The sequence below is a fragment of the Larus michahellis genome, chromosome 1 (assembly GCF_964199755.1).
Source record: "Larus michahellis chromosome 1, bLarMic1.1, whole genome shotgun sequence".
Lineage (NCBI taxonomy): Eukaryota > Metazoa > Chordata > Aves > Charadriiformes > Laridae > Larus > Larus michahellis.
Window position 1 is genome coordinate 194,999,541 of NC_133896.1, and position 22,734 is coordinate 195,022,274.

General features: G+C 39.9%; 1 protein-coding gene across 2 annotated transcripts in view; it reads left to right on the forward strand.

Moving 5' to 3' along the window:
• TRPC4 (transient receptor potential cation channel subfamily C member 4) overlaps positions 1 to 22,734 on the forward strand; it is a 161,957-nt gene that overhangs the window by 107,052 nt on the left and 32,171 nt on the right. Inside the window, exon 4 of one of the 2 annotated variants that reach the window (XM_074566973.1) lies at positions 9,565 to 9,901. In XM_074566973.1, the coding sequence (XP_074423074.1) occupies positions 9,565 to 9,901 (337 nt within the window). Of the gene's footprint in view, positions 1 to 9,564; positions 9,902 to 22,734 lie in introns of those variants that run through there. The other variant, XM_074566978.1, reaches the window with a different exon arrangement.

Here is a 22,734-nt window from a genome sequence, read left to right on the forward strand (position 1 = left end):
GGAATCTCTTTGACATGGTGGCTGTACTCTTGCTACTGTGTCCCAGGATATACTTTTGCACTGCTTGAGCCCAGTCATATTCAGCTTCTTTCTTACCAGTGTCCCAGATCTTTTCTGCAGAGCTACAGTGAACTCCAGCTTGTACTGTTGCAGAGAGTTATTCTGTCCCAAGTGCAGAACTTTGCATGTAAATATCACTCTTTTTTTTTTTTTTTCTGTACATGGAAATACAGCAGCTAGGCGTGTAAAAACAGGGATCCAATATAATAGGAGTAAATTCATGTTACATTATCACTGCAGATGCTTATAGAGGGTATTTCTTCCCTAGGAAAAATATTTTAAACTGTGGCGAGTCTAACACTTGCTCAGAATAGGAACCAGAACTATTTTACCAGCATCTGTTTTGAAATTTGGAGCTATTTTACACACTTAGCCCAAAGCCCAACAGCTGATTCATTTTTCTTTACCACTGGGAAGTCTAACAAGGCTATTCATGCATAGCTAGTTCCGAAGAACTGCTTTCTAGTTTCAGTTGCCATTGACTTTTCTAAACAATTAATCAGAATCAATGCAATTATAGATGTCTTGTATTATTTAATAGATATTTAATAGTTTTCTGTATGCTGATTCATTTTACTGAGAAGGAGCAACGAATCAAATGAAGAACTTCTGCTTGTGTCAATGCGGCAAAAAGGAAATTTAAAATGTTTAAATTAAAAACTGCAATTTCATTGTTTATATAAAAAATATTCATTAATCTTTTTAAGGAAGCATTTCAGTCTTCATTTCTCAATAGGATAATTTTAACAATAGGATAATTGCAATTAAAAAACCTGGCATTGTATCCTATTCTTGGTGGGAGCAGTGTAAACTCTGGATTTTATGATGAAGTTATCTATGCTGTGAATTTGTTTTGCTTATGGGGACCTGATCTGAAGCTGGTTGCCCTGATGATATAGAATCATAAAATCATTTAGGTTGAAAAAGACCTTTAAGATCATGAAGTCCAATCATAAACTTAACACTGCCAAGTCCACCACTAAACCATGTCCCTAAGCACCACGTCCACAGATCTTTTAAAAACCTCAAGGCATGGTGACACAACCACTTCCCTGGGCAGTCTGTTCCAATCCTTGATAAGAATTTTTTCTTAATATGCAATCTAAACCTCCCTTGATGCAACTTGAGGCCATTTCTTCTTATCCTATCAGTTGTTACTTGGGAGAAGAGACCAACCCCCACCTCTCTACAACCTCCTTTCAGGTAACTGTAGAGGGCGATAAGGTCTCCCTTCAGCCTCCTTTTCTCCAGGCTAAACAACCCCACTTCCCTCAGCTGCTCCTCATAAGACTTGTGTTCTAGACCAGCTTCGTTGCCCTTCTTTGGATACACTCAAGTGCATGAATGTCTTTCTTGTAGTGACGTGCCCAAAGCTGAACACAGTACTTGAGGTGAGGCCTCACCAGTGCCGAGCACAGAAGGACAATCACTTCCCTAGTCCTGCTGGCCACGCTATTTCTGATACTAGTCTGATGCTGTTGGCTGCCTTGGCCACCTGGGCACTCTGCCGTCTCATGTTCAGCTGGCTGTCAACCAATACCCCCAGGTCCTTTTTCAACCAGGCAGCTTTCCCGCCACTCTTCCCAAAGCCCATAGCATTGCATCGGGTTGTTGTGGCTCAAGTGCAGGATCCGGCACTTGGCCTTGTTGAGTCTCAGAAAAAGCTGGCACAAGCTGATGTGCTCTGGTGCTCACATCCTGAGTGAGCTGGGTAGTTCCCTTAATGACAAAGCTGCAGACAGAGCTGGGGAAAAGTTGGCCCAGTGGTTTGGGTCCAGCAAGAATCATGATTATAATGATGGTCTGCTCCACTTGGACCAGACTTAGATGGGATGGTCATAAGAAGATTCCCAGCAACTGGCAGAGGAATCAGGGCTTCTGGCCTGAGGCAGAAAACAGATGGTATAACTATACCCAAAGGAGTCCAGAACATGATCCCTAGCTTTAGAAAGGAAAATGTAGTGCTGATCCAGTCAATAACATTAAAGCATTTAAATTGAAATTAAATGTTATTTGTCATAATGAACCAGTCCTCACAGAGCAAGTGCCAAAATCCACAAATATAATCTTTGGGGGAAGATATAGAAAAGAATATGCAGCGATGTTTCTAGAGGGAAAAATAATCTACCAAATTTAGGAATCTATTTAATGAGGTTGGGACTTGAATCTGTCGTTAGTACCATGCAAATATACTTTTCACAACTAGGAGAATTTTGACATCTACATTTGAAGTTAAAATAACTAGAAGAGCTTATGTTTTCACAAATATCTGGGAAAATGTGTAAAATACGAAAAGTAAAATGTTCTAGAGAAAGAAAAATAATTGGGCTTAATTCTTGTTGAACTGGAATACCATCATTGGAAAATGTGTGTGACAGAGCAGCAGACCTGAGAGCTAACATTTGGCTGTATTGTCAGTACAAAACAGTACAACAGAGAATCTGGCCATGACTTTATAAAAAGTATCACTAAGAAGCTTTATGATAACCGTTTTCTTTTACGTTCTCCCCTCCAAAAAAGATCTTTAACATTGATCTGTTAGAGAATAGTATCAGGGATAGTTTGTTGTGTTACAGCATAACTCACTTGTGTGTAAATCAAAAAAGAAATCACTTTCCTTTGACAGCTTTCATTTCCAGATGACAAATCACATTCTTTTCCTGTTATGTATACTAAACCACCTCTTGATTTCAGAAGGAGAATTTAATTTGGACCTTAGTTTTTGTTAGACTGCTTTATAAGTGTAAAAATGAATGTTCTTTTATAAGCGGCTTTGGCGTTTTTTTTTAATATCTTTGTGTATTTCCTAATACAATGAAATAAATAGTTAGAGGTATTATTGTGCTATGGGCAAGAACTGACTTGACATATTATAATGTATTATTTATAAAAAAAAATATTTTAATAAAAATATTATTTCTATAAAGACAACATATAATTAATAGCATTAGATTATTTCTTCTTTATTTCTGTTGATGGAAGGGTATGTATTATAGCGAAACTAAAGATCAGATTTAATCAGCAGTGAAAATTAAATTCTGGCCTATGTGCGTGCTTGGGTATCACTAGAATCAGGCTCTGCTATTATTTATACCAGATTATTTCAGCTGGCACTGTGAGTAATTTCTGATTTTCACTAGTCTCAGGGAAGAGCCAATTCCCAGCATGACAACTAAGAGAATGAATACCAAAACATTTTCAGATGGGTTATGAAGGAGCTAAGATGTGCAACCAGGAATAATCATTACAGCAAAATCCCTCGCATAATTACAAAATGCTGGAAGCTATTGGAAGCCATTGTAATGTGAAAATATAAACTTGCTGATTGCTAATTATATGGAGACATTGTCAAAGTCGAATAACATAGAACATAATACTGACAGTACAAAAGATACTTTGAATACCTCAGAATGTAGTATCTCCAATTAAGGAAGAAAAAATATACTACAATGAAAATATTTTGGCATAGGCAATGCAGAACTGGCAAATTAATGTCACGGAGTGTTTCTATTTCTGCTAGTCATAAAATATTTGTTTAATTTTTTTTTTTTTTTTTTTTTTTTACCTCCCTGTTCAGCAGAGGATTTACATGTCAACATAGCTTTACTATGTGGTCATCCTAGATGTAATCCCATACACTTATACAGGAAGTCTCTTATGGCTTGGAGCATGTGTATTTTCCACCCACTTCTACTATTGCTTTCTGAGTGAAGTCTTTATAATAGTTAGAGTCTAAATCTCTTTTCACGAGAGAATTTTGCCATGAAGACTTTTTTTTTCGTTACAGTAGAGAAGGGCTTTTTAGTGGATAAATCAAAAAGTTAAGTGTAATCAGCATTCAGGATCAATAATAAGATATGTTAATCACAGATAAACTCACTTGACCTGTATAACCGTATGTGACCTGTAAGTAATGTCTGAGACAGCCAATACAGGTGGCATTTACACTGTGAGTCCCAAGAAGTCCTCCCCATTCCGAGTTCCTGTATGTGCTCAAATACTTACTTATTACACATGAAGACAAGGTGAGAGTATACAACACCTTTCCCTCATTTCGTCTGGAGGAAACAGGTCCACTGGACAAGAAGGTACATGCAGTGTGCAACAACAAGCTCCTCATCTCTGGGCAGCTGAGGAGCAAGGCTGTAGGGTTCACCATTGAGTATGCATTTCTTGCCATCAGGGTACACCAGCCGTTCCCATTCAAGAAGCTCCCACATTATTCAACTAATGTAACAAATAATGTAATATCACTATCAAACATATTTCACAGCATATGATGAAAATCTCTCAACCACAAAAATGGAGCAAGTAGTCAAATTTGTGAAAATTAATTTGGACATTTTTAATAATGTCATACAATTCCTTGATAAATGAAGCAGAAAAGCGTAACTATAAAATAAGTGTCAGCAAGAGATTTAAGGTAATTTTACAGTTGTCTGAAGAAGACGCTTTGGAGTGGTTCATAGTACATGTTATATGGCCAATGGAGCTCAGAACCATAAATAAAAGGCTGCAGTGAACAGACAGACATTTTTGTTGCTTCAGGACATTGTTAACTAACCTTGACGACAGTGCTGTTATATAAAAATGACAGCATGAAACCATATATCTGGACCTCTCAGAAATGCAGTATATCATCTGTAGGCACTGTGTTGTGGTATCTGGTGTAGACCTTTGCCTGAAGTACTAGAACTGCTTCCCTATACGTGCAGCTCTTAAAATCACAAAATCATAGAATCGTGAAATAGTTTGGGTCGGAAGGGACCTTTAAAGGTCATCGAGTCCAACCGCCTTGCAATGAGCAGGGACATCTTCAACTAGATCAGGTTGCTCAGAGCCCCGTACAACCTGACCTTGAATGTTTCCAGGGATGGAGCATCTACCACCTCTCTGGGCAGCCTGTTCCAGTGTTTCACTATCCTCATTGTGAAATATTTCTTCCTTGTATCTAGTTTAAATCTACCCTCTTTTAGTTTAAAACCACTACCCCTTGTCCTATCGCAACAGGCCCTGCTAAAAAGTCCTTCCCCATCTTTCCTGTAGGCCCCCTTTAAGTACTGAAAGGCTGCAATAAGGTCTCCCTGGAGCCTTCTCTTCTCCAGGCTGAACAACCCCAACTGTCTCAGCCTGTCCTCATATGAGCGGTGTTCCATCCCTCTGATCATTTTTGTGGCCCTCCTTTGGACCCGTTCAAACTTGCCCATATTTTTCCTGTGCTGAGGGCTCCAGAGCTGGACTGGACATGCAGTACTCCCTGTGGGGTCTCATCAGAGCAGACTAGAGGGGCAGAATCACCTCTGCCAACCTGCTGGCTGTGCTTCTTTTGATGCAGCCCGGGATACAGTTGGCTTTCTGGGCTGTGAGCGCACATTGTTGGCTCATGTCCATCTTTTCATCCATCAGTGCCCCAAGTCCTTCTCAGTGGGGCTGCTCTCAATCCCTTCATCCCTCAGCCTGCATTGATACCGGGGGTCACCCCAACCAAGATACAGGACCTTGCACTTTGCTTTGTTGAACCTCATGAGGTTCACACGGGCCCACTTCTGGAGCTTATCCAGGTCCTTCTGGATGGCATCCTGTCCCTCAGGTGTGTCAACTGCACCACTCAGCTTGGTGCACTCGATTCCACTGTCTGTGTCACTGATGAATATATTAAACAGTACTGGTCCCAATATGAACCCCTGAGGGACACCACTTGTCACGGATCTGGACGTTGAGCCATTGACCACTACACTCTGGATGCGACCATCCAACCAAATCCTCATCCACCAAACAGACCACCCACAAAATCATATCTCTCCACTTTGGAGAGAAGGATGTTGTGGGGGACCATGCCAAAGGCCTTACAGAAGTCCAGCAAGATGACACAGAATCATAGAATGGTTTGGGTTGGAAGGGACCTTAAAGATCATCTAGTTCCAACCCCCCTGCCATGGGCAGGGACACCTCCTACTAGACCAGGATGCTCAAAGCCTCATCCAGCCTGGTCTTGAACGCTTCCAGGGATGGGGCATCCACAGCTTCTCTGGGCAGCCTGTTCCAGTGCCATATCTGTAGCTCTTCCTTTCTTCACTGATGTAGTCACTTCATCGAAGGCCACTAGGTTGGTCAGGCAGGACTTGCCCTCAGTGAAGCCATGCTAGCTGTTTCGAATCACCTCCCTGTCCTCTGTGTGCCTTAGCATAGCTTCTAGGGGGATCTGTTCCATGATCTTCCCAGGCAGAGAGGTGAAGCTGACAGGTCAGTAGTTCCCAGAGCCCCCCGTTCTACCCTTTTTAAAAATGTGTGCAATGTTTCCTTTTTTCCAGTCACCAGGGACTTCACCCGATGCTGACATAAGTATTTTACCAAAATGCTGACATAGTATTTTATATAATTCTCCGTGCTACACTATTAGTTTCTTCTGATGTGTTTTATGTCTAGTAAGTAATTTTGAAATACATTATGGATGGCACTCCCCCTAACTCTAGCCACATCAAATGTATAGTCTATGTTAGTTTTCTCCTAAAATCAGAGGATCCAACCAGTGCTAAAACTGTCCTGTCACAGTCATAATTTGAAGAAAAGTATGAGAGATAATTTCTTTAAAAATTAAAATTAAAAAAATTGACTCTTCAGCATTTGGGATTTTCTCCACTTACTGAAAAACTTCCCGTGCCTCAGAAAGCAATTCTTGTCTTTAACGCATCATACTTTAGCAATACAGTCACAACACAACAAAATCCAATATGGGTATTAGGAGACAAGAAACAATTTTTCAAGCCTGCTCAGAAATACTTTCTATATTAACATTGAAAGTTTTGCATATTAATCTGTGTAAAGTTTAGAACTAAGCAGCCACTGCCCGCCCACTGTGGAGCACCATCCAGATGGTGCAGTTGGGCATCTCCTCATGGCGTGAGGTACCTCTGCATCAGTTCTAGTCTACCCAGCCTCAGGGCAGCCCAATACTTGGTGGATGTTGTAAAGACCAAACTTTTACTTACTTTCCTCTACATTACAGCAAGGGAAATTCATTCATTTTTAGCCATGCTGAGCAAGAAGTAGGCCCCCTATGTCTACCACCAGCCTTTGCTAGCCACTGGAATTTGTTCCTTCACCTGGGTCCCCAACACAATGAGGGCAGCCTACAGGTGTTGAGAACAGAGACACAGACAGGACTTAGGAACAGATTACTTTTAGGTGAGAGGGTATGTAATGGGAAGGATATGTAATGTAATATGAAGAAGGAGAAACACTCCAGGGAAAAAAAAGGAAAATACTTTACGTAGGAACTAGTCCACAAGTCATACTTTTTCACTAGTCAAGCAACGCACTAATCTGTACCTAGCCAAGGAAACTGAGGGGTAAAATTTTGTAGGTAGACCCCTGTTAAAAACTTGGCAAAAACATAACTCAGAAACCATCTGCTCTGACTCCACGCAGGGTCATTCCAGACATTTGTATCTTGAAACAACCACCCTGAAACCCTGAGTATGCATTTTTCCTAATGGAAAAGAACACTCTGTTACTCTTCTTTAAGGCTATTTTCAAGGTATGAGTAAATTTTCTTGTCTTTCACAACAGTCAGAGGCAGCTTCAGTGGTGGTGTCTGGTAGACGAATATGCCTCTGCTAAGGACACTGGCCTTTCATTAACATACACTAGGTCTGAGTTTGGCTCAGGTTAACATTTCTGACAAGATCCAGACATATATAGGAGATGCATGCTGACTCTCATTTCATTCCAAACTAAATAGTAATCCCAGTGATTTCGGAAACTGTTTTAAAAGTTACCTATTAATCATCCCCAAAGGGACTTGGCTCCTGTGGTTATATTATCAAAATAATGCAAAATCCCAAACTAGGTGCATTTGTTTAGAATTCAAATATAAAATTATTTGATGTAAATTAACAATTTTATTATTTAATAAGATAAAGAAGATTCTGCATAGCTTTATTATGTCTTCAGCTAATGATTTAATCCAGTGTATGTGTATATGCATGTGTGTAACTCTACTGGGTTTGCACGGCAAGGTTTTGGTAGTAGGGGGGCTGCAGGGGTGGCTTCTGTAAGAATCTGCTAGAAGCTTCCCAATGCCAGCTGACTCCAAGACGAACCCACCACTGGCCAAGGCCAAGCCCATCAGTGACATTTTTAAGAAGGGGGAAGAAAACACGTGCAACAGCAATTGGAGACAGAAAGAGATGTGAGAACATGTGAGAGCAAAAACTCTGCACACACCAAGGTCAGTGAAGAAGGAGAGGGAGGAGGTGCTCCAGGCTCCGGACCAGAGTTTCCCCTGCAGCCTGTGGTGAAGACTATGGTGAGGCAGGCTGTCTCTCTGCAGCCCATGGAGGTCCACAGTAGAGCAGATATCCACCTGCAGCCTGTGCGGGACGCCACACTGGAGCAGGTGGATGCACCCAAAGGAGGCTGGGAAACCCATCCATCTGAGGAGGGGGAGTGATAGAGCAGCTTGGTGGGCTCCTGCCATCTAGCCATGGTCAAACCACCACAGTAAGATAAGGAAAATAAGTCTTCTCTTTTTTTTTTTGCTTTCTATTTTTAAACAAAATGCAACAACTCTGGCTCTCTTTGATGCATATGTTGCTTCTGTTCTACAGCTCATGACAAGTCTAGCATGCAGCTACTTTATGTCCCCTTTATAAAAGAAAGCATTAGGGAAAATAGGAACTAGCGATCAAATAAAAATGACATAAACCCATGGAATATACATAAAGCTTCTTTGAAAAGCTGTCTGAAAAATATTAAGTATTTACTGGGCTTGGGGATTTTTTTGGTGAAATTTAATTTTAAGGATCATATTTTAAAATCTGAAATCACATCATGGGGAACAAACAGACCATAAAACATTGTACAGGATAGGAATATATCCTGACAAGGATTAGTGAAGCACCGGGGAATGCTGGTGCTTAGTTCGTATTGTGCAAGCATTATGTAATGTATCTGTAGGAGTTTTGTCAGTATAAAAGCATGTAAGCCTGATTTTTAGAGAATTAGCAGGGAACATACTGAGAATAGTTTGTTCATGGCAATGGAAGTCAGTTTCGCTGTTTACAGATCTCAGTCTTGCTTTTCACTTTCATAGTGACTTCCACCTTGCATTCTGTGAATTCTCCACTAATGTTGCTGGTTGAATAATGGAAGTATTTGTGAACTTATTTTTCAGTTTGAGGTACAACTGTTTTTTTCAGCGTTTGAGGTTCATGTGTTTTACAGTCTGTTGACTCTTTGTGTACTCAACCGACAGGGAAGTCAAGCTTTACTGTGAAAAGTGAATTTTGATGGCTTTGTAGTATACTTTTTGCATTGAAGGAAGGGCAGGCTGACCCAGCCCTGTCTTACTGGTATTATCAGTATGAGTAGGCGTGCACAGCTTATTTTAATTTTTTTTTTAATCTCTATCCAAAGGTTACTTGTTGTAACATACAAAGCATGGAAATAACTTTACAGAGGTAACAAGGAACTAACTGTCTTCCTTTCTTCTTCTCTCTCTAGTTTGTTGCTCAGCCCAACTGCCAGCAGCTGCTCGCATCCCGCTGGTACGACGAGTTCCCCGGGTGGAGGAGGCGACACTGGGCTGTGAAGATGTTGACATGTGTTGTGATAGGACTCCTTTTCCCGGTCTTCTCTGTGTGCTACCTGATAGCTCCCAAAAGCCCATTAGGGCTGTTCATCAGAAAGCCATTTATCAAATTTATCTGCCATACTGCATCCTACTTGACTTTTCTGTTCCTGCTGTTGCTTGCCTCTCAGCACATTGACAGGTCAGACTTGAACATGCAGGGACCACAACCAACCGTCGTCGAGTGGATGATATTACCGTGGGTCCTGGGTAAATGTATTACTAAAGAAAATATAGTGAAAAATGTTTTGACCCCTGTGGTTTTGCCAAGCCTTCCTGAGGCAGGAAGATATAATAGAGAGTTCTCTCATGAATTCTTGACCTGCCAAAACAGGCAAACGGTCCATCTTCTCCAATACCTAGCAAGAGTAGTAGACAACTTGGGAAGAGTTTAAAAATCCACAGTGGCACCACCTGATATATTACATTATGGGATAAAAAAAAAAGATATCGGGGGTTCCTTCCTGTGATTAAGCAGTGCCCTGAAACATACATATTGATATGCTTTTTAATATCTATTTCCTCCAGGTCAGAAATTGTTCTGGTTCTTCTACGTGTCCATTTTTTTTCTTTGTTAGTCTACTTTTAAAAAAGGGTCCCTTTGCTACAATAATTATTTTTCATGTATTAGAATGAGGCACAATGTCATTTCTAGAGTGTTCTCACTAACCTTAGTTACCTAAAGTATGCTTCTTTCTAATATGACAGACCCACCTATTGCAAATAGTGCTGACCAGCATTTTCAAGTGAGTATTTTCATTAAAATACGCATGCAGAGTATTTTTATCTGTGCAAAACCCTTGAGAACTTGTCACTCAACTTCAAACAAAATATTTTATGTCAGAGGGAATAAGGAAATCCCCTAGCATTTTTAAAATGAGGGGAAAGACTCCCACTCTTTCCTGGTAGTTTAAAATAAAAATTTAAGTCCAGGATTATTGAAAGCCTACTTTGTGTGGGCCATGTCAGCCTTAAATGTCTTCCTGTGTGGTTGCCCAGTCCTATCGGATTAGGCTATTCTAGGTGCTCCTTACCTTCGCATGTCTCCCCTGCTAGATAGTATCTCTCTTGGTGTGCCATGGTGTCTCCCCTGTTTCTTATTTTAGGAAGCAGCACAAATTGAACCAGAGCAGGCCAAATATATTTGGTCTGGACTGAAACGAAATTGTGGAAGGAGGGACTTAGTAGCCTTCACTGCAAGAATTTAAACTTGATATCTTCATTTAAATTGCCATCACATAGAAAAGTTCATGCACAAACTTTTCTGAAATGTTTTGGTGGTGTTTTGATACTGTTGCCTCTCTCAGAGCGTCCCATTAAGATGCTGTTTTCCTACACTTTTGCAACTTTTTCCCAAACAGCTGGCTTTTTTTAGATCTACCAAACTGACAAGGCTTATAACATCATTGATCATATATAATTTACAATGCTGTGTTGAATTTCTAATACACTAATTGGCAATGCCTGGTACTCCAGAGAAGAATGAGTCAGTGTCTTTTCCTCTATATGTTCCTCAGTAGAGCCCTGCAGAAAGCAGGAGGCAGGGCTACATCTGGCTTTCACTTAAGCAAACAAGCATGCATGACTGAAAACCCTGTGTACACTTACTTGTTGGGAAACTCTGAGAAGGACCTGCCTTCCACAGATTAATTGCTGTCTGAGATAATCCCATGATGGCACAGCGTAACACAGTCCTCACCACCAGCCTTCACTGTGAGGTGTATTGTCCTTTGCTGGGTAAATATTGCTACTAACATTCAAAAAAAAGCCAATATCTAGTGTTATTGGGGAGGAATGAATCAATCTGGCAGGCTGCTTAGGCTTTCTACAGACAAGTCAGACTAATGTCAGTGGATGAGATTCACATTTAAATATATAAAAAAAATTTCCTCCAGTAATTTTCCTCAGTTTTGTAGCATCAAGAAATAAGAAACCAATATAAAGCTCAATTGTTTTATACATTACTTCCTTGGAAATAAATGCTACAATGCTGGTGAGGAGCAGGGTGTTCTTCTGCGCTGCCCCATGCCCAGAGGAGAGATTAGTGGCTTTTCTGTTCAGCCTTTCAAAACAGCAGGTTGTCAGTATCTATCCAGCTTTCCCAGTGTCCTGAGGCTGAAGGATAATAAGAACAAATGCATAGCTGACACATGGACCTTGACATGCCAAAGCGGGTTTTATCATTAACCTATCTTTTTAAAGAAAGAAATTTGAGCACAGAGAAAAAGGCACAATCTGAGAAGGGTAAGGTTTCAGTTAAAGGCAGTTCTAAAATTTTGATGGCCAAATCTTCTCCAGAAAACGTGCAGTGGGAAGAGGAAGAACCTCCATTGCCCTCAACCTCTGACACAATTGTTTTCTTAGGAAAGGGTTTAAGTAAGTCATCATACCAAAGCACTTGTTTGAAGAAGCCATTAACCCTGAGAATTATGACTATCAAGATGACTATCGTTTCTAAAAGCAGCATTAATATTTGGAGGATCGACTCACGTGGTCAGATCATGCCAGTACTGCCTGTGCTGAATAAGGCCTTCCTCTGTGAGCAGTACAGGTCAAGTCAAGGGAACTGCTTGCTTAAACAAATATTCATGAGAATGAATAGAGATCAATAGTCAGATACCATGTCGTCAAATAGCTTGTGGCTAAATCTGGACTGTAATGTTCAGATAAACTGTGCCTTCCAAAATCTCTTGCATCTAAACCAATGTATTTTACACACTGATCTCTAGTGGCTTCCTGTAGTTCCGGTTTCACGTTTGCTGGGTTCAGCTTTCAGACTTTGGTTGCTGCAGTGCCTTAGCCCACCCAAATAATAAGGCCTCAGATTCACCCATCATAATCTCAGGCAATTCATGAGGTACCTAAGTTCCCTCTATCATTGAAGGAGACATCTCCATAGGACACTTCAGCTCACAGCATGTGATGAACATGTCTATTTCATCTTTTTTTTTTTTTTTTTTTAAGGAATGAATCCCAGCTGTTTACATATTCACATACATGCAAACTGTAGTCTAGTCATCTTTTAATAAAATATATAGTTTTATTAAGTCCTTATCAATAAGCTAAGGTTCGTTTCCAGGCCACAATTTAGTCTGTCACCTCATCTCTTCAAACTATACAGTTATGCAGTATTCTTAAAAAGAGTAAATGCAACACTCTTGAGTTACACAAGGGAGCCTGAATCCGGGGTACATAGATATATCTTTGCATTTTTCTGGATGTAGATGAAAAATGTTGAAGTCTGACACAAAACATGACCAAATAAAACCTTTTCCCAAAGCAAAGGTTATCCTGGAGCAGCTGCAGCATGTCCAAACTATTAACATTTTAAATAATAGAATTCTGTGTTTGTCTTTCTCTTAATTCAAATAGCTCTGCATGTAATTTGCATTTTAATAGCTACCTCCCTTAAAATGAAGAGAGGAAGAGGAGCTCTACTTTCCAGGTTTCTCATCAACATGAATTTCAGGATAAGTATATTCCGTAGAATTTAGGAAGTTTCAATATTGTCCATAATGATCTAAGCTCTCCAACAATCAAACAGTAAATAACATTTACCTACTACTATGTGATAGAAGGATGAACATGCATAATTAGCACATATTAAAAGTGTCACTAGAGTAGGAGGCTCAGAGGAGAAACCTGTATTGGGCTACATTTCCATGGAGACTATCGATTTTACATTTAAAAAGTCTCTTAGGGAAAGTTCTGCATTAATTTTGTCTTTTACATGATTAAATGATTATACAAGTGGTGTTACAGTATGTGGTGATTATCCGTGGAACAGTAAGTCAGTATAACAAGGCTAATGTTATAGCTTTAAGAAGCAGTTGTGGAAAAATCTCTTGGTAAGAGTCAGAATGTCCTGTCCTTGCATTTAAACAAATGAGAAACAATCTTTTGCTAGTAAGGAAAATTATTTTTTCTTTCATATTATTAGTTGTTGATTCAGATCTCCCAAGCATGCCAGATACTTCACATTACGGAAGCATGAGCCTGTTTCCTATACTTGAGAATTCATCGCCACTGAAAAAGAAAAGGACAAGAAAAATAAGAACCCCATCTTATCAATAAAAATAAGGAAGAACAATATTTTCCATCATCAAATTCCCCATCCAGTTGCTAAATGGCCTCTGGGCATAATAACAGTAATGCAAAGGGAAAATAAGACACAGTTTTACCCTCTGTGTACCTTGCAGCAGCTCACGTAAGGGTCATATTGATCCCTGTAGACTTGCCATATCTGTTCTGCTCTAAACCCTAGCTTCAAACGTAACAGTGACCATCCTAAATGTCCTCGCAGTGGGCATTTTGCTCACTAGGGAATGCTGCAAAATTCATAAGAGAAAGCCAACAACCAGACAAACTTGATGCTTAGTAGATGTGGTTAAAAAGTTCCCTGCCAGTTATTCGGGGTGGCTGCAGCAAAAAGAACATTTTATAGGCAAATTTGTTTTGATGAGTTTTTTGCTCTATTATGGACATCTTTAAATGTTCATCGCAATTATGTTGTTCAGAATAGTGCCTGGAGCAGGAATGCAGCCTTACTGGATCTCTTTAGCAATCCGTTCCCCATCCTTTCTGTCAGTGGTTTATACTGTTGGAGTATGTGAATCTATAGAGAATGTGGATGTTTGGGAACTGGGCAAACTGCAAACATTTGTGGTCAGCAAACTGCTGGTGGAATGTACGGGAGTGTACAGTCTTGGCAGTATTTAGCACAATGTACATCCAAACCGATGGCACAGAAACACGCTTCAGATGAAGTGATCATAGAGGTGGCAAGTACACTGTGCATCATCTTCTAAAATTGGTCAAGAAAGCGTTGTGTAAAAAATTAAACAGTTAGTACAAATTGATGTTTCAGGAAAATAAGGACAGCAAGATGAAACAGTACATAAGCAGTAGTGACAAATAAAGTGCAGAAGAGGAATATAATCCCAGACAAAGCTGGAACACAACTTCAGTAAGAAAGAAGAATGATGCACATAATGACCACTCAAGGCCATTTAGTCCAAACTGCTGTTCAACATAGGCTAACTACAAAGATAGCTCAGATTGCTCAGTTCCTTGTCCAGTCAAATCTTGAATTTCTCCAGGGATGGATATTCCACCACCTTTCCCAGCAACCTGTGCATGTGTCTCACCACTGGTGAGCTTTTTTCCTGGTATAAGCTGTAATATCCCATGGCACAACGTGCAACCACTACCTCTTGTCCTTCCAATGCACACCTCTAGGACAAGTCTGGCTCCAGCTATTCATAAGCAGAAATTTCGTTAGTGGATGACAGTAGTAATATTCCCCCATTAGTGTCCTCTTCTCTAGGCTGAACAAACCCAGCTCCCTCAGCGTCTTCTTGTACATCATGTGGTCCATCCCCTAGTCACCTTGATGGCCTTTCACTAGGTTCACTTCAGTCAGTTAATACCTCTTTTTTTGTTGGGGATCCCAAAACTGGACCCAGTAATGAAATTCTTTATTTAAACATCAGGAGAGACACTTCTTGTCAGGACTGCCTGATTCATGCCTGAACAGGACCTTTTACTCAGTTACTTGTAGGTTTACCAGGTTTTAAATATTTAAGATTAACATTTTCTATGAAGATGATTTTATTTTATTTTTTTCATTCGTTGTATACTTTGGTGGTGTTGGCTGTTGTGTGTCTTTGTGTGCTTAAGATTTAATCTAGAATGGTGTCACCATTTCCAAAACTGAGGTCAAAGAAAAATGTCTTGTCTTGATTACGATAAAGTCAGGAGACTTTTTCTTTGGGAAAATGTTTTCAACGATGCCATGACCTCCCGTAAATATGGCTAGCCATATGTAGTAGCCATATGTAGGTCTAGTGGAAGGTGTTCCTGCCCATAGCAGGGGGGTTGGAACTAGATGATCTTTAAGATCCCATCCAACCCAAACCATTCTATGATGCTATGATTTTGCTATTCTAGTAAAAATCTATCCTAAATCTGAAAATCCCTTGTAAATGTGTCTTCCATCTAAAATGGAGCTACAGACTGTTCTTTGGTTCCTGAATCCCATCCACAGTGTCCAAACAGCCATAATCAGTGGCTCCAAGTCACAGTGGCAGAGATGTGATCACTGGACAAGGATATCCCTGCACTTAGCAAAACTGGAAGCTTTTAATTTACCCTGTCTTCAAATCCTTTCCCTAAGCATTCAGGATCAGACACAGTTTAGGCTAGAAGGAACAGTGCTTTGCTATCTTTAATGGCATTTTACAGTGTTTAAATAAGAGTACAAAAAATAAAGGGAGTTCTCTTCCTTAATGACTACTGCCTGAATGTTCATTTTAAATACACTTTTATTGGCTATGGAAAACTTTCCTCCCCCTGGCAATGCCTTATAGTTGCAAACAAGGACTCTGCTTTTACAAGATAATATAAAATAATCATATATAGACAAGTATTCAGTGCAATCAGATGTTTTCTTGCAATCAGAATATTTTGCTGATGGAAACAGGTTTTGGCAGGATCCTGAGCTACTCTTTGGATCAGTCCTGCTTTCAGTTGAGTACCATTTGCTTGCTCCTCTAGCATTCAGATGTTTCACATTTTAACATTACAATCACATAGCTTGAGGATAAAGAAAACGGAAAAGGCCTGCAGTGGTGTATGCGTAGCTTAGCTTTGATGCCTTTGCTTCCTGGTAGGGGCCCTTAGTAAGGGGGCTTAAGACACCTATTGGGTGTTTTGTCTTCTTTAATTCTCTCCTTAAGTTTCCCTTTCACCAATTTTTAGCAGGAGTGGTGAATGTGTCACCCCCACACCGTTATTCCTGCCCTAGCACTCTCCTGGAATAGAGGTTCAGGCTGAGAAAAGGCAGGTCTCCTCTTCCCTGTGCAAAAATTTTAGCCAAAAAGCTGCAGTGCTAAACATTCACACTACTCTTGGAAGGCATATTTTAAGCATTTCAAGAAAGGAAAATGTTTTGGACACTAAAACTCATCTTACATAGACATCTATCTGAAGCCCCAAGGTAGGCTTCTAAGAGCTGGTGAGACACAGTGTTTGAGACTCATTCCTCTTTCCAGTTCCTGCCGTTCCTCTTGTCCAGGCTGCCTTAGCACTCAGTATTCATAAGCTGTGGACTTCAGCTAGGTGCTTGAGACTCAAAGTGAACATAAAATGCAATTTATGGGAATTTAGGTCTCTTGCATGGTGAATTTTACTTTCAGTACTGTGTACTTAATTTAGACATTGAATCGCAGAATATTTCAGTGACTAAAGCCCTTCATGGGACTGGGCTCACAAGTATGAAGTTTAGATCCTCGGTATCGAGATGTTCAAATCCTTACATGCCTGTTAGTAGGAGAGACGAGGATGAGCAATTTCCTACATCCCTAAATATCCACTTCGGGCCTCGCCTAGAGCTGCACATACGATGCTGAGCTGGTCTGTGCAGGACTCTGAGAGCTTTTGAGCAATGCTGTAAAGGCCTTTCTGTGTTTCACAGGCAAGCTACGCATTCATTTATTCTGCCTGCAGGTCGTGTATCCCTTTGTGAATCTAAGCCTTGCGCACGCTTGAAAATTATATTTCTTAGGGAGTTGGGGTTGTTCAGCCTGGAGAAGAGAAGGCTCCAGAGAGACCTTATAGCAGCCTTCCAGTACCTAAAGGGGGCCTGCAGGAGAGACGGGGAGGGACCCTTTATCAGGGAGTGGACCAATAGGAAGAGGGATAACGGTTTTATACTGTAAGAGGGGAGATTTAGATTAGATATTAGGAAGAAATTCTTTACTGTGAGGGTGGTGAGGCAATGGAACAGGTTGCCCAGAGAAGTTGTGGATGCCCCATCCCTGGAAGTGTTCAAGGCCAGGCTGGATGGGGCTTTGAGCAGCCTGGTCTGGTGGGAGGTGTCCCTGCCCATGGCAGGGGGTTGGAACTAGATGATCTTTAAGGTCCCTTCCAACCCAAACCATTCTGTGATTCTATGATTATTCTAGCAACACTGAGAGAATGTAGTAAGTGCTGGCAAAGGCAAGGAGCATGCAGGTGTTTGGAGACACAACACTTTAATGAATATTAGATGGCAGAGCTATACACATTGGATACATATTGCTTTATAAATTAAGTCTTTCTATGGCAATAGTTAGGATATAAGCCTTGCTCCTTACGCTCTCCACAATATTTTTGTGAAAGCAAGAAACTGTTTTGTGTATTAAATCAATTTTGATAAATACATGCCACAAACAGTTTCAATGAAGTCATGGAGATTAAAGGATAATGAGTAAAATTATGCATGCTCCACTCATCATGTAAACCTGATGAGCTTAATAGAGATTTACAAGCAGTAAATGAGGATATACTTTTTCTTTAAAGAGATTTATAGACTCCTGTGCAGAGTTGCCTGAGGGAATGGACCAATACTTTTGGATGGCTAAATTTCTGCTTACAACATTATTGTAGAGCAGAGTTCAAAGCAGAAAAGTGTAGAATTTCTGTACTCTATCCCCATATTTAGGTACCTGTCCAAAGCCCCTTTCTCCAAACTCAGGCATTTAGCAAGTTTGGTTGTTACAAATTAGTAGATTAAATCAAAGTAAACATAAAGAAAGCAACTCAGGTGCCTACAAAGAGGCACCTGGTCCCATTTTTGAAGTCTGATATACTCACCGAGAGGTTGTATCTATGATAAATACCCTACAGGAAACCTGCATCTTTTTTAGCAATGCATGGGGTGGCCAGCTTGGAGACGTAGGGCGTCTAAAATGGTGCTAGACACTTCTCTTTAAGCACATGATGTATTCCAAAAATACAGTATCTTTCATGTTTCTCTAGATCATGACAACTACACCATCACCGACAGTCCACTAGTATGGAGAGCTTGGGTGCATGAACCTGAAATGGTATGGATGAGCATCTTTGATTAATTTGGACGTTATTAACCCCACTAGCCAACTCATATTGAACATAACAGTTAATCTAGGGTTACAATTTATTTTTACATACACTACAGGGCATTAAACATTTTTGCTTGCTTTATATCCCTGTTCATTACCAAAACTCTGTTTTACAGAGGCAAAAAAAAAAGAGAAGAAAAAGGGCCAGTAATGTTAAGATACACGTAGTAAGTTAAATCTCCTTTAATCTTCGACTATGTTAATGAGCTACAATTCATTTGCATTTCAGAACATTTTGCAAAGGAAATTCAAAAGACTGCTTAAAAGAATTTAACTGCTAATTACATGTATTTGCTTTTGGCATTTATAGGAGTACTGTGAAAGTCAGACTTCTTGCTATTCAAGTTATGAAAGAAAGTGTGTGGTCTAAAGATACTGGCTACTGTCCCTTCTAAAGATACTAGGTTAAGGGAACAGCTGCCCCACTTCTGTGGATGCCTTACTGCATGGGTACTCAAGCAACTGAACAATCTGATGCTATTGGACTAGGTGGTGAAACTAAGCCATAAATATTTGAGGAGCTGTTCAATGGTGATTGTGCAAAACATTTGCACCTGCTATTCCATAGTGGGTGAAATACATATATATAACACCATATTTCATAATACCATGCCTAGACCAGTTTCATTTGCAGCTGATCACTGTTTCTTAGAAATTACTCTTTTCCTTGAACACAAGAGTAAATGCACTGCTTGTACATAATCAGCACTGAATGCTTTCAGCTCTGCTTGAGTATAGTTCATCCAAAAAGCTCAAATGCTCCATAATCCTTGTATTGTTCATTACCTTTTCACTGCACTCCAGAGGCATTACTAAACTCATCCTCACTGCTTCTGAGGGGGAAGGAATTAAATTCAATTGTACAGATAAGAAAGTGAAGACAAAGAGTGAACTGAGGTTAGATATTAAGTATTCTCAGTGTTGAGTTGTGTGCACAGATAATTTAAACCAGCAATTCCCAGACTTAGTTTTCTTGAATATAACAGTCCTGGGAAGAGAGCTGGGACATAAATGGTGCCCCTGGCCATGTCATTCCCAGCTCTTTGCCTGACCTGACAGAGGACGCAGACGCTGTGCACAGTTGTTCCTCTCCCAAACACCCATTTCACTGTCCCCAGGGGAAAGCAGAAGGTATGGTTTCGATTTTGTGCATGTTCCTTTAAAATAGCTGTATTCTGGTAACAAAATGTGCCCCAGAGATTGGGAGCCCCTGAACTATGCCAGGATGCCTCTCTGTTCTTCTTCTTACTTTCATATAGCTTCATCAGAGATCAGTTCATCAGCCCAGGTGTAAAACAAAAGAGATATTTCAAGTCTTATCAATGCTCACTGAATTCCTTGAGGTGACTATCCGTTGCCTCAGAAAGCTTTAGATCATTAGCAGCTTGTCTCACTTCTTGTATCTGTGAAAAACTCTAGATCACATAGTAGAGCAAAGTTGAGTTTGTCAGCTAAATGGTTTCACAGCCCAGTGAAAATACGTTCTCCAGGAAACATACTAAAAGGTTGTTGTTGAACTTGGCATGCAGAGATTGACCCTGAGGAACCTCTTGCTTCCCATCACTTAGTGGTAAGGAACAAAAATAGCACAGAGCAACCAACCTTTTGTGGGAAAGGTAAGGATAAAATTAGCTAGGGATCCACAAATCTTATTAAAACCAAAAATAGTTCAGGATATTGCCTGTCATATCTTTCTTTGAAAAATCTTGACATTATTTACTGTGAGACTTTAACCATAATTATATTTATAAACAACACAAAGCAGTGTCATGGAGATGGCATAACATTTTTGTGAATTTTTACAGTTGATGGAAAATGTATTTGATTTTTGTAGTTGCTCAAGATTCAGTACAAGAAAGGAATTTAGGCAAGGTATGTCTAGGATTTTTTGCCTTAGGACTTAATGCACTTTTGAATGGATTTTGTAGGGGAGGGGGTTTGGGTTTTTTGTTGGTTTCTTTTGCATGGGGACAAGAAACATGTTCTTAGGAGTAAAATCACATGTTTAGGTAGCTGCGAATTGATAATGAGATCAATCAAGATAGATCCAGAATTTTTACCATCTGAAAGTTATCTGCCAGCATGCAGAAAAAGATACTGTGTCTAACCTAAGGCTTTATCCAAAGGGACAGAGAACATTCATAAGAGCATTGAGCTGCAACTCTAAGCAACCGCTTAAAGTTGCAAGGTGCAAACAGAGTGTGCAAAGTATGCAAACCGAGTCTCACTTTATGAACAGAAAGGTATGTCCACATTTTTTAAAAGGCATTTTAGTGTCTAACATCCAAAGATTTCAAGACTGGAAATACAGCTTCAAAATCTAGGTCTATAGCTAAATATATAAAATAAAAGTCTTATCGTAGAATCATAGAATGGGTTGGGTTGGAAGGGACCTTAAAGATCATCTAGTTCCACCCCCCCTGCCATGGGCAGGGACACCTCCCACTAGACCAGGTTGCTCAAAGCCCCATCCAGCCTGGCCTTGAACACTTCCAGGGCTGGGGCATCCACAACTTCACTGTCAGTGTATATATCCACAATTTCACTTATCAGTGTATATGTATTGATGTATCTACATATACAAAATTCTATAGATTGATCATATGTAGTATGTGGTATCCATTACTCAGTTCTTAAGGATTTTTGAAAGCCTTATAATGAGATAATTATAATGACAGATGGTATTTTTCTAAGAAAGTTCTTCTTTTATTTCAATGCCTTTTGTTCTTCAGTAAGAAACATTTTAATTCCTATCCATTTTGTTGGCTTGGATAAAATTTATTTTTACAATATGTAGGGTTTATTTAGAAGAAATAATTTTTTTCATAAATGTTTACTTCAGAATGAAAACATATCTAGCACACAGATTCCATTTTTTTTTCCTCCAAATTTATTTTATCTGATCTGGTTTACTTACATTCTTGCAACAGGCAAACTGGACTTCAGTCAAATGGCTGTATTGATCAGCTTGCATGTATATTATTTCACAGTGCTACACAAAATCTCTCCATCATGTCTGTCATCCCTAGGGCCTCATGGTCAGTGGGATTCTTGCCCTGAATTTATGTCTTACTTGATCCCATTAAAAACACAGGTTGTTTAATGAAATTTATTTCTGTCATCTCAGCCTGTTTCAAAACATCCATGCTGTTTTTTTTCTTTAACTGCTCCAGTGTCTAGTTATAAACAATGCAACAAATGCTTGAAAGTCTCACCTTTAACTTTTCAATTTAAGTCTTTGATTAATGAGGTGGAAGAGCTGCATAATGTTGATAATTTCCTTTCAAGTGGCAATAAATGATAAAAGCAGGTTGATGGGGAATGGATAGGTGAGGTTATAAGAGGCAGGTGTGAAATCTAGCTGACGTGAAGAGATAAGAAGGACACAGTTGGAGAAAAGAGACAACCAGAATATAGCAAAGATTATCCAGCTAAAACAGTGAAATCTGCTCTGGGTGGAATTATTCCAACTACATGCAGGCACCTGGAAGCTAGAAATGTGTTTTAATTCAGCCTAATCCTCCATGGCTCCCTTTTCAGTCAATGGGAAGATCGAGCCACCTGCAGATGACAGGATTATTGCCTTGGAGATGCTTGTTTCCTCACAGTGAGGTAAAGACACCTTTGGGCAATGAACTTGTCTCCAACCTGACTGTCTAAAGACTCTTGCTTTTAGACCTACCCCTGTATTTCATTGGTTCCTCTTAGCAGTTTTTCCCCAGTACCTGTGTGCAGGTTGGTGATGTCCCCTCTGCTTTGTTGAGATGTCCTCTTTCTTGTCTTCTTTCAGAGCTGCTAAACACGTAGCTCTGACGTGAGCTGTGTCACATGTGATAACATTGCTGCTTTGTCACATTAATAGACAGACAATTCCTGGACTCTGTATCTCTTTCCTACCTGTAACAATGCACCTGTTGAACAGGCTTGTCACTGCATGTCTTCTCCTCTTCTATCACATCAGGCCATACTTTGGAATTGCCCAAAAGTTTCCTTACACAATAAAGTCAGGTTGTGTCCAGTCTTCTAAATAGAAAAGGGAAGTGGACAATAGAAAAGGGAAAAAGATATCTCTGGATGTCTTTTTCTTTTTTTTTTTAACACTATACATAAATTTTCCTAACC